We start from the raw sequence: 12419 nt of genomic DNA on the forward strand, positions 1-12419 counted from the left end.
CTCTATTGGAGGGCTGTGGGGCCCAGGGCCAGCCAGGGTTCCTAATTTAAAGTCAAGAATTTGAACCCTGCTGTGGCCTACTCTCCTGTATGCCTATAGAAAAGACTGACACTGGTGGTTCTAGAATAAGCCATCTTTGTCCACAATAACCCAGGTCTATTGGAGGTGGCGTGCCTGTTAACTGCAATCGCCAGTATGCGTCAACATGCCTTTTGTCCAGATGGACACTTCCAGTAAACACAATATGGGTGTCCTCCTGGCTCCCGGAGTAATTGTGTCTGATATGTTGTTTCTAAAGCTGATCTCCAAACAGTGTCATTAGAGTAATGGTTCTGAGTGAGCTGCTTTAATCAGCCTTTACAGCTCTGAATGAGATGGTGATTTATTCAAGAAGGGCTGGAGGAGAAACAGTCCTCCGCATCGGAACATGGAAGGACTCTCTCGGTCCCTCTCTGAGAACATTCTTCCATTGATTTGGGGTGGTCACCCATTCAAGTTATTTGTAATGGAGAACTCCTGAAGGAAGTTATTGGTGTGTGTGTGTGTGTGTGTGTGTGTGTGTGTGTGTGTGTGTGTGTGTGTGTGTGTGTGTGTGTGTGTGTGTGTGTGTGTGTGTGTGTGTGTGTGTGTGTGTGTGTGTGTGTGTGTGTGTGTGTGTGTGTGTGTGTGTGTGTGTGTGTGTGTGTGTGTGTGTGTGTGTGTGTGTGTGCGTGCGTGCTGCGTAATTACACGCATGTGTGTGTGCTTGCTTGTGAAAGTGTGTTTATGATATACAACTGAGATACGTGTCAAAATCTGGAAAGATATTAATGGCACTACAGTGATGTATTGCTCTTGAGTAACAACAAAGAGGACAAGCCACACGCTCATATTCAAAAGTGCAGATACTCACACGCGTATCATCATTTGCCAGAATTGAAGGATAACATGGAGGCAAAAGAACTGTTCCAAAAAAGCCTGTGTCAGGTTACTTTCTCCTTCACCATATCAAGATGAATGTTCTGCAAGCCACCATTTTGTGTTGAAATAGACATTCTTGAGTTGCTGTAGTTTTTAATGCACTTTGCCCTCTTTTTTTATTTCCTATAACAGCAATGGCAGGGCCTGCCCATTCCTTTAGTGCTGTTTTGCTTCGCTGTGATGTGCTCCCATCTGGTTCCCAGTGAAAATGCATCACTCCATTAACATTGCCTGTGATCTAGAGGATGCTTTAATCTAAGACTATAAACTCCACTTAATTACATCCTCAAAAAGAGCTCTATTAGTATAATGCAATCAAATAGGGAATACATCCATTCTGGCAAGTCAAACATGCAAAAGTTGCCATTAAACAGGGTTCACTATTGTCTAAGAACAGATCATAAAATCATATTTAATTCATTCAGGCCAAGGCTTACTGCATACTGTATTGAATTTGCCAAGAAAAGGATGTATTGTTGATTGGCATGAGCTGCCCTTTTTTGTGCAGTGAAAGAGCATAACAACTGAGACTTCAAACAAATCAACAGTCACTGTCATGGTCTCTGGTCTCTGTCAGTGTGGAAAACTGATGTCTGACTTTACACTTGACCTTTCAAGCTTTCTATTACTTCCAGTCATATCTGTAATCACACCAATGTTTGATTAAACATCAGGAGAAAAAAAGTAAACGTCTGGTTATAATATCAACACAAAGACATTATTATGAAATGCAAGATGCAAAGCAATGACTTTTGTCATGGTGTCACGGTAATAGATCTGGCTCTCACACAGTGACACAATAGCTACGGTGAATATTCAGATAGCTCTCTATCTGTTCATAATTTAACCTTTTTAAAAAATGGTTTGTGTAACTAATGCCGGTCTCCCTGAAATATCCAATAAGTGTCATTGATACTTGATCCTCAATTCTTACAGAACATTGAAAAAAATATACAGTACCAGTCAAAAGTTTGGACACACCTACTCATTTAAAGGTTTTCTTTATTTTTACATTGTAGAATAATAGTAAAGACATCAAAACCATGAAATAACTATGTAGTAATCAAAAAAGTGTTAAACAAATCTAAATATATATTTCTTTAAAGTAGCCTTGATGATAGCTTTGCACACTCTTGGCATTCTCTCAACCAGCTTCAATTGGAATGATTTTCCAAAAGTCTTGTAGGAGTTCCCATATATGAAAATGTGTATTTTTAAAATTGAACTAGGCAAGTCAGGTAAGAACAAATTCTTATTTATAATGACGGCCTACCCCAGCCAAACTCGGACGACACTGGGCCAATTGTGCGCCGCCCTATGCGACTCCCAATCACGGCTGGATGTGATGCAGCCTGGATTCAAACCAGGGACTGCAGTGATGCTTCTTGCATTGAGTTGCAGTATCTTAGACCGCTGCATCATGCAGGAGCCCACTTGTTGGCTGATTTTCCTTCACTCTGCAGTCCAACTCATCCCAAACCATCTCAAATGGGTTGAAGTCAGGTGATTGTGGAGGTCATCTGGTCATCTGATGCAGCACTCCATCCCTATCCCTCTTGATCAAATAGCCCTTACACTTTCTGGAGGCGTTTTGGGTCATTGTCTTGTTGAAAAACAAATGACAGTCCCACTAAGTGCAAACCAGATGGGATGGCGTATCGCTGCAGAATTCTGTGGTAGCCATGCTGGTTAAGTGTGCCTTGAATTCTAAATAAATCACTGACAGTGTCACCAGCAAAGCACCTCTACACCATCACATCTCCTCCATGCTTCACGGTGGGAACCATACATGCAGAGATCATCCGTTCTCATCCGTTCCCGACTCAAAAAGAAACAGCGGTTGTAACCCAAAATCTCAAATTTGGACTCATCAGACCAAAGGACAGAATTCCACCAGTCTAATGTCCACTGCTCATGTTTCTTGGACCCAAGCAAGTCTCTTCTTCTTATTGATGTCCTTTAGTAGTGGCTCACAGTCTCCTCTGAACAGTTGATGTTAAGATGTGTGTGTTACTTGAACTTAGTGAAGCATTTATTTGGCCTGCAATTTCTGAGGCTGGTCACTCTAATAAACTTATCCTCTGCAGCAGAGGTAACTCTGGGTTTTCCTTTACTGTGGCGGTCCTCATGAGAGCCAATTTCAATGGTTTTAGTGACTGTACTTGAAGAAACTTTCAAAGTCCTTGAAATTTTCCAGATTGACTGACCTTCATGTCTTAAAGTAATGATGGACTGTTGTTTCTCTTTGCTTATTTGAGCTGTTCTTGTCATAATATGAACTTGGTCTTTCACCAAATAGGGCTATCTTCTGCATACCAACCCTACCTTGTCACAACACAAATGATTTGCTCAAATGCATCAAGAAGGAAAGAAACTCCACAAATGAACTTTTAATAAGGCACACCTGTTAATTGAAATGCTTTCCTGGTTACTACCTCATGAAGCTGGTTGAGAGAATGCCAAGAGTGTGCAACGCTGTCATCATGGAAAAGGGTGGCTAGTTTGAAATCTTTTAAAATGTAAAATGTATTTTTTATCAAAATACTTTTTTTTTTATCCACCTATCAATGTATTAGGCTACTGAATATCGTATTGACACCATGACAGGACAGTAGCCCGTTATTAGATTCCCCCCCTTATGAGTAATTATTTACATGACTACCTGCATTTCCGTTCATTGCGTAACGTCCGACATTCAGAGTGAATACTTCCTGCCTGCCAGCTCAAAAATGGCGTCCTTTTTTGAGGTTGGTGTTTTGACGAATGATATCCTTCAATTATGAAAATGTGTTTTTCCATATTTGTGATGAAGATAAACAATTATTGAAAATAAATATGGCATTTGAAATGTGTACCCAATGGAGTACTCCTGTCTTTTACAGTCCAATGGCCAGCGCTAATAGCATTAGCAAGCTAACGTTAGCTAATTTGCTAGCATTTCAGACCATTCTATTTCGACCTCTTAGCTAGTTAACGTTATGTTTTCAATTTGCTTTTAGTTGCTGATGTTTGTAGTGGATTAGCATGATACGTAGAAAACATTACCTTGCTTTGTCTTGCCACTGTAAGGTACAGCACGGATCCGACATTCGAGTTAGTACTTTATGCAAGCTAGTTAATTAACGTTAGCTAAAAAGCTAGCTAATGTTTATGATATTCTCCATAGGTACCTGCGTCGGTCAGTGATGAACAGACCGAAAGTGCTGCATCTCAGAAAAGAGAGGAGAGACTGCGAAAATTCCGGGAACTGCATTTCAAAAGGGTCTGTGTTCAAAGGTTCTCCCATTTCACACACATTTTAGTAACGTCATGTGAAGCCTATCCTTATTTGAGTTTGTCAGTAGCTTGAGTTTACATGGTATATCTTGGAACTGTGTTCTTTGTATTCACGTTCTGGAATGTATGTATTTTGTGTTATCCATTGCAGAATGAAGCACGCAATCTCAATCACAAGGAGGTTGTGGAGGAGGACAAAAGACTGAAGCTACCAACTAACTGGGAGGCAAAGAAAGCCCGTCTGGAGTGGGAAGTAATGACTGATGAAAAGAAAAAGGTACATGTTCATCAACGGACTTGATTATAATATATGAATTGTATATGCTCTACCGACTGAGCTACAGATGTCCACAGCTATGTTGAACATTATTATTATCACAGAGGCACTGCTTCCTGGATGAACCCTCACATGTGTAGGACAATGTTGTTGTTTTTGGCTGATGACAGAGAGCAGGATGTCAGAAGTCAACTGCAAGTTGTGTACCTTAGGATAATAGATAAGTAATAGAGGACGACCGATTATGATTTTTCAACGCCTTTCCCGAGGACCAAAAAAAGCATATACCGATTATCGGCCAATTGTTTTATTTTTATTATTTGTAAAATATTTTTTGTTATTTATATATATATATATATATATATATATATATATATATATATTTGTAATAATGACAATTACAACAATACTGAATGAACAAAAAACGCTTTTTAAAAACTTAATATAATGCATAAATAAAATCAATTTAATATCAAATAAATAATGAAACATGTTCAATTTGGTTTAAATAATGCAAAAACACAGTGTTGGAGAAGAAAGTAAACGTGCAATATGTGCCACATAAAAAAACTAACGTTTAAGTTCCTTGCTCAGAACATGAGAACATATGAAAGCTGGTGGTTCCTTTTAACATGAGTCTTCAATATTCCCAGTTAAGAAGTTTTAGGTTGTAGTTATTATAGGACTATTTCTCTCTATACCATTTGTATTTCATATACCATTGACTATTGGATGTTCTTATAGGCACTTTAGTATTGCCAGCCTAATCTCGGGAGTTGATATGCTTGAAGTCATAAACAGCGCTGTGCTTCAAACATAGCTAAAAGCTGCTGGCAAACGCAGTGAAGTGCTGTTTGAATGAATGCTTATGAGCCTGCTGCTGCCTACCACCGCTCAGTCAGACTGCTCTGTCAAATATCATCCTATACTTAATTATAATAAACACACAGAAATACGAGCCTTTGGTCATTAATATGGTAAAATCCAGAAACTATCATTTCGAAAACAAAACGTTTATTCTTTCAGTGAAATAAGGAACCTTTCAGTATTTTATCGAATGGGTGGCAATATTTAAGTCTAATGTCTGTTACATTTCACAACCATCATTGTTATGTCATAATTATGTCAAATTCTGACAAATTCATTAAGGTTTTTGTTAGGAAGAAATGGTCCTCACACAGTTTGCAACAAGCCAGGCGGCCCAAACTGCTGCATATACCCTGACTCTGCTTGCACTGAACGCAAGAGAAGTGACACAATTCCCATAGTTAATATTGCCTGCTAACATTAATTTATTTTAACTACATATGTAGGTTTAAAAAATATACTTGTGTTGATTTTAAGAAAGGCGTTGATGATTAGGTACATTTGTGCAACGATTGTGCTTTTTTCGCTAATGCACTTTTGTTAAATCATCACCCGTTTGACAAAGTAGGCTGTTATTCAATGGTAAATAACAGGCACCGCATTGATTATATGCAACGCAGAACAAGCTAGTTAACCTAGTAATATCATCAACCATGTGTGGTTAACTAGTGATTATGTGAAGAATTATTTTATTTTTTTATAAGATAAGTATAGTGCTAGCTAGCAACTTACCTTGGCTCCTTGCAGCCACAAGGTCCTTTTGATGATGTACTCGCGTAACAGGTGGTCAGCCTGCCACGCAGTCTCCTCTTGGATTGCAATGTAATCTGCCATAATTACATCCAAAAAGGCTGATTACCGATTGTTATGAAAACTTGAAATCGGCCCTGATTAATCGGCCAAGCCGATTTAATTGGTCTGCCTCTACTAAGTAACTTTAGAAGTTATATAGTAATTGTATGCACACTGTTGCTGTTCAGTTACTTGGTGTGTGTCTGTGGGATTTCAGGAGTGTGCGGCCAAAGGGGAGGACTATGACCGGGTGAAACTGCTAGAGATCAGTGCTGAGGATGCTGAGCGGTGGGAGAGAAAGAAGAAGAAGAAGAACCCTGACCCAGGATTCTCAGGTGAGAGAGGTTACTCATTTTTTTTGGAGTGAACTGGATAGCTATGCCTCAGCTGGTCAGTTTTTCTGAACAAGAAAAACTAGGGTTTCTACTTATAAGCTATAACTGTTAAGGCCACATGGTCAGGAAGCGCTAAGGTCTGCCTCTTTAGCTGAGGGCCATTCAATCGTGAGCTTGGAGAGCATCTACCAGTATGTCATGCTGTACATCTTCAATCCATTTTTATTTTATTTTAAACATGCTATCATCTGAAGTAAGATACGCCTGGAGATACAAGTGGGAAAGTGGGACTCTTTAATATTGTGCTGTAGAGCCTGGTTGTTTTTGAAGACACCAACTCCACAAAGGCCAGTCAGTAATGCAGCAGAAGTTGATTGTGGAAGACGACTACTGGAGGTGGTACTGTCATTCTACGACAGGGCAGCCCTGTACCAAGGTATTCTGTAACGGAATTCTGGGTGCGTGTAAAGACCCCTCGGGATAAATCATTTTTAACTGCCTCCAATTTAATCTGCCAAAAGGGATAACTGCATTCCCCAAATATGGCTGCCATCTGTTGCATCAAAACGTCTCTGAATTAAACCTCTGGGGAGAAAATTATCACCAGAGGGGCTTGAAAGCGGCCTCCTCATCTCCCCTAACCAGACGCAGGTTTTGTCGCAGAGCTTTGCGCCTGCTTGTCGTTTGTTCCGGTAATTATAACCTCTCTTGTTTGCTGCCATTGGCCCGCAGGTTACGCGGAGGCCCAGCTGCGACAGTACCAGCGCCTCACCAAACAGATCAAACCAGACATGGACAGCTATGAGAGGCAGCGAGAGCAGTGGTGAGCCGGAGCCCCCTTATAAAACTCCTCTCTCATTTTCCATTACTGAGTGTCTTTGATATTGTCTCCAGTGAGTCGACTATGTCCCAATGTCCCCAAGCACAAGTCCTATATATTGGTTTTGAAAAGGCACATGTTTCAAAGACTGTTTCCCCCATACACTATGAAACTATGAAATGTTTTAATTGCGTCAAATGGATAATTGACGCTACTATCACACAGTTTTCACTGATCATGTGCACAAAGGATTCAACTAAATGTCAGGCAGTGTGCCCCACTCCTGCCTCATGGTTAATTTTGACATTGTCACAAAATCATTTAATGTCTTAAGTGTCAATGTGAGGAATACGCTCAGAGAGGAACGGTATGGTTATAGTTATCGTGGGTTTTCTTGATCAGCCAAAGATGAGTTCAGAACCCACAGGTTTTTCGCCTTAATTGCTGCCACATGTGGAGCTGTGAAGGGTGCACTACAGCATAATGTTTCCAGTCATAGAGATGGGTCATATTCAGCTTGGAGAGATGGATGGTGTTGAGGAGGATCATTCAAATTAATATTGTGTTAACCGACTCTCCTTTTCTCTCTCACAGTGGTGAGGACTTCCACCCCACATCCAACAGCCTTATCCATGGGACCCACGTCCCATCCAAGGAGGGCATCGACCGCATGGTGGAGGATGTGGAGAAACAGTAAGTGTAACAGAGACGAGAGTGAGATCCTAACCTCCTCTGACCTCCCATTTAATGCACTGGAGTCCAAAACAAGGTCCATTTGTGGAAAGAGTGAGAGCCCTCTGTGAATGGAAGCGGCAGACATGTGCGTGCATGAAACCAGGGCATATCTGATGCCTACTGAATGAACCCCAGTGTTGGGAGCCTGATGGGACTGACTGATAAGGCTCTTTTATGGTATCTCCCACTGGGGAGGTGCTGGAAAACTTAGAAAAGATATTTGACCTAGTTAATGAGCCCTCATCTCTGATTCTCACCCCTTAGATTACCCTAGTTTCTGTTGCATCTGCATTATTTGGTGTTAAGTTGGCCAGAAGAGATTTTCCCCAATAAAGTAATGCATGGCGTGTCTTTCAAAAGAATGGCTACACATTAGACCTTCCATACCAGCTATGATCCTGAAGTCCCTCACACCTGACCGGCATATTCCCTTCCGTAGTGTCCCTTGGTTACATTTGCCTTATATCTTTTCTCTCCTCTCAGTGCTAAACCATTTTTGGGAGGCCTTGTGTTAGTGATGCTCCTGTGAGAGATTAGACAGAGAAGGAGCTGCCAGGGCATGACGCACATCTCCGCTTTGAAGACACTAAGTTAAGGCTGTGAGTCAGAAAACTGACTGTGTGTGCCAGCCTGTGTGTTCGAGTAGAAGAGTAAGGTTTTCCATTGGTGCTTTGGCATAATTATGAACTTGTAGACTGTCTTCGTTTAGGGATTGTTGCCTGTGTGGGATTGAGTTGTTCTGGAGAGGTCAGATTTTCAGTGACTGAAGGAGGTTTTTCTACTATGATTGTAATTCTTTTGGTTTGTAAGTTGTCCTTTTTGTTTTCTTGACACTGGTCCTTTGCTGTTCTTCACAGGATTGAGAAGCGGGCCAAATACAGCCGGCGCAGGGCCTATAACGATGACGCCGACATCGACTACATCAATGAGAGGAACGCCAAGTTCAACAAGAAGGCAGAGCGGTTCTATGGCAAATACACAGCCGAGATCAAGCAGAATCTGGAGAGAGGCACAGCTGTCTAACTGAACTGGTCAATCAAATGGACGCTACCATTTCCACTGCTTTGTTGTAACTGAAGGCCATAATGAGTCACTGTGGTTACAGGACCGGCCATGTACATAGAAACCCCATTTCAGTTGGTCACAATGCTTACGTATCTGAGATCTAAATTTGTATTTTGATGCTGACGTTTCTTTAGAGGCTTTTTCTAACTAATTTTACTGTATTGTTACTATAACACTGTGAATCAGGTGGAATGGCTAACTCTTGAGTACATCCTGAATAATCTTTAATGCTATTGCTGCCTTTCTGCCAATGTGTATCGTGTGTGTATGAACACGCATTTTTTTAAACGTCTTTTTTTTAAACTAACGTTTTTGTAAATAGCTGATATGTAGGTCTTACCCTCAGATTGCTGCATGCAGTATGGGTTGGGTAGGTAGGTGGGTGGGGGGGTGGCTTAACGTGAGAATGAAATGCTATCATTCACCTTAAGGCTACACTGTGTTTATTAGTTATGCCAGCAGAAGAATGTGCTTGTGTAGGTGCACGAGGGGATAAACAAATTAAACAATTTCATCGTTATCACTCATCTCTGTTAAGCCGACTGCCCCCAAGCAGAATATGAGCTAGGAGAGGCTTGTGACCTAAATTGAGATCAAATACAGTCAACAGATTCACAGGCTATATTCAGTTTCTCATTCTGTATCAATGCACACTATGGGTTATTCAAAAATACGATGTGGGGGTCCTATAAACACGAATAGAATTTGATCCTCATCCTTCGTAATTTGAATCAGACATCTGTGTAATGTTCCGTTGGACTTAATGAATCTGTTCTGAATAAGCCTCATGGGATATGGTAATAAGATGGGGAAGGGGTTTCAAAGGTTGGCGTGCAAGAAAATATTTCTAAGTTGTTTATGATTTCTTGGTCGACGAGGACGGAGTGTGGGGGGTATACACCCTAGTCAAAAAATCATGTAGGATTTTGTGTCACCTGTATCAGAATCCTATTGGAATTCTATTTGACTAATTATTTCCTATTGGGAATCAAAAGTAATTCGATTGAATCCTAGAGATTTTTGATTAGTCTCCTAGGATTTTGTCACCCCAATCAGCATGCTATTATAGCTTTTTTCTCTCAAATTAACCCCTTAAATTATAATTTGTCATTGGTTTAAGTACAATACAAAAGCATTAATTACTACATTTCCATTGATCAGTTCTATGTCGTTTTTGAGTGATTGATGACGTCATAACTAATGTGTGCTTGCAGTGTTAATTATCCTAATGTAACGGATGTGAAACGGCTAGCTTAGTTAGCGGTGCACGCTAAATAGCGTTTCAATCGGTTACGTCACTTGCTCTGAGACCTTGAAGTAGTAGTTCCCCTTGCTTTGCAAGGGCCGCGGCTTTTGTGGAGCGATGGGTAACGATGCTTCAAGGGTGACTGTTGTCGATGTGTGCAGAGGGTCGCTGGTTCACGCCCGGGTATGGGCGAGGGGACGGTTTAAAATTATACTGTTACACTAACACCCAAGCTTAGCTCCCCAACTGTGGCTGTGCAGAGAATGTCCGGTTTTCTAACATTATTATTCTATTTTATGCTTCACTGCGTGAATGCAAACACTGTGAGTAAATATTTGTTTCCTGACGAAGTTTGAAATTTTTAGTCACATTTTTGTAACTGCAGCATTTTATCCACTCGTTTTATGCTAGCTAAGAAACTATAGTAACAGTTACTGTTAGCCACATTTTGCCTGTCAGCTGACTTGCTCGCTAGCTTTTTTTCTAGTTTGTTATTTCTAAATGTTTTGCCCTTTTATAGGCAAGACTGCGCCATTTTCACGGTTTCTGCTAGATCCCATGTAGAAAAATCCTATCAAATTTTGGAACCACTACAGGATATAAGGTCTAGGCTAGGTTCCAAAAGATGATTTTCTATTGGGTTTTTATATTTATTGGAATCCCTTTGGGTTATTTGACTAGGGCAATCACTTCTTTGGCATTTGATTCTACTTTGCAGAGTATTTGGGACCTGGTTTGGTTCTCAGGTGAGGGTTGTTTATTTTGGATTATCCTCTGATCAGCCTGAGGATATTGGCTGAAGATGTAAAGCAGGGGTGTCAAACTCATTTCATGGAGGGCCTAGTGTCTGGTTTTTGTTTTTTCCTTTCAATTAAGAACTAGACAACCAGGTGACGGGAGTTCCTTACTAATAAGTTATCTTAATTCATCAATCACGTACAAGGGAGGAGAGAACCCGCAGACACTCGCCCTCTGTGGAATGAGTGACAGGTGATGTAAAGGAAATAAATACAAAACATTAAATAACCAGCTTACATTTAAGGCTATAAAATTATGATAGTGCTTTGTATTTTAGCCTCATGGAGAGCCAACTTTGGCAGTTATCTTTAGTGGTCTTAAATGGGCCGTACCATACATTTTTATAGGTATTTCCTCTCCCTTTTCACTATTGGGCCTATCCACAATCATGTGCCTGATGAGCAGGCAATGACCCACAGATGCCATGTCATGTTTTTCCATCAGAGAGATCACATGAAAGAGCTTTTTTCCAGTACAATGAGAATGTGATAGGTTAGCCAAACGGCTGTTGTTGGAAGTTATTCTCTTTGAAGATTGATTAGATAAGAGCATGTATCAATTGGAAATCTGTTACACAGTGATAACTCTTGTTAATACCTGCATATGGTACAGGGCTAGGTGTTTTTGAAAAATCTAATTCATGTGATTTACCCAAATAGATGCTTGGTATCCCTGGTAGGATACATTTAAATATCAAATAAAGTTTGCCTGCAAGGGGAGACTTAGCATTTTTCTCACGACAAACTGAAAAGGCATTCTGTGTTCCACACACAATGTAATCCTTTATGCCCTGCTGTAAACACTAGTTTTTTTTATCTCCTAAAGATGTGTAAATACACTTTTGTGGTATTGCCAGAATGTTCCCGATTTAGGGCTCTATTCAATCATATCCGCTTTAGCCGACATCTGCATAGAGGTTATTTTGATGGTGTAGGAGGTGGAACTACGTTTGAACTGTTAAATCCACAAGTGGTTCCCGGCATTATACCTAAAGTACGGTAGACATTGCCATTGGTTTCATTAACAGAAATACAGCCTTGTTTACAAGTTGGAACACTGGAATGTGAGATGTAATTTACACCTCCATTAGGAAGATAGAAATGCTAATTTGAATGATTTCTCAATTTGAGCGTCATTATTTCTATATAGCCTACACTTTCTCATTCTGAACTTCTAATGCCAGTGGGGTGGGTGTGGCTTCATGACAATGTTTGCAAGAGCAGCTGCTCAGCGATTTGACAGCGCAAA

At 40.5% G+C, this 12419-nt stretch overlaps 1 protein-coding gene across 1 annotated transcript; it reads left to right on the top strand.

The window, feature by feature from the left end:
• The first annotated feature begins 3644 nt into the window (after positions 1-3644).
• LOC124001946 (pre-mRNA-splicing factor syf2) lies at positions 3645-10723 on the top strand. The gene is made up of 7 exons (XM_046309114.1): positions 3645-3707; positions 4127-4222; positions 4388-4513; positions 6390-6507; positions 7240-7330; positions 7922-8020; positions 8920-10723. The coding sequence occupies exons 1-7, from the start codon at positions 3690-3692 to the stop codon at positions 9083-9085; spliced, it is 714 nt and encodes a 237-aa protein (XP_046165070.1). The 5' UTR covers positions 3645-3689; the 3' UTR covers positions 9086-10723.
• Positions 10724-12419: the final 1696 nt, after the last annotated feature.

This window comes from Oncorhynchus gorbuscha, linkage group LG17 (assembly GCF_021184085.1).
Source record: "Oncorhynchus gorbuscha isolate QuinsamMale2020 ecotype Even-year linkage group LG17, OgorEven_v1.0, whole genome shotgun sequence".
Taxonomy (NCBI): domain Eukaryota; kingdom Metazoa; phylum Chordata; class Actinopteri; order Salmoniformes; family Salmonidae; genus Oncorhynchus; species Oncorhynchus gorbuscha.

Excerpts from the sequence above, each read along its gene's own strand:
- LOC124001946 (XM_046309114.1), top strand. Across the intron at positions 4,514-6,389 it reads TGACTGATGAAAAGAAAAAG|GAGTGTGCGGCCAAAGGGGA; the intron begins GTACATGTTCAT and ends GTGGGATTTCAG. Across the intron at positions 7,331-7,921 it reads GAGAGGCAGCGAGAGCAGTG|TGGTGAGGACTTCCACCCCA; the intron begins GTGAGCCGGAGC and ends TCTCTCTCACAG.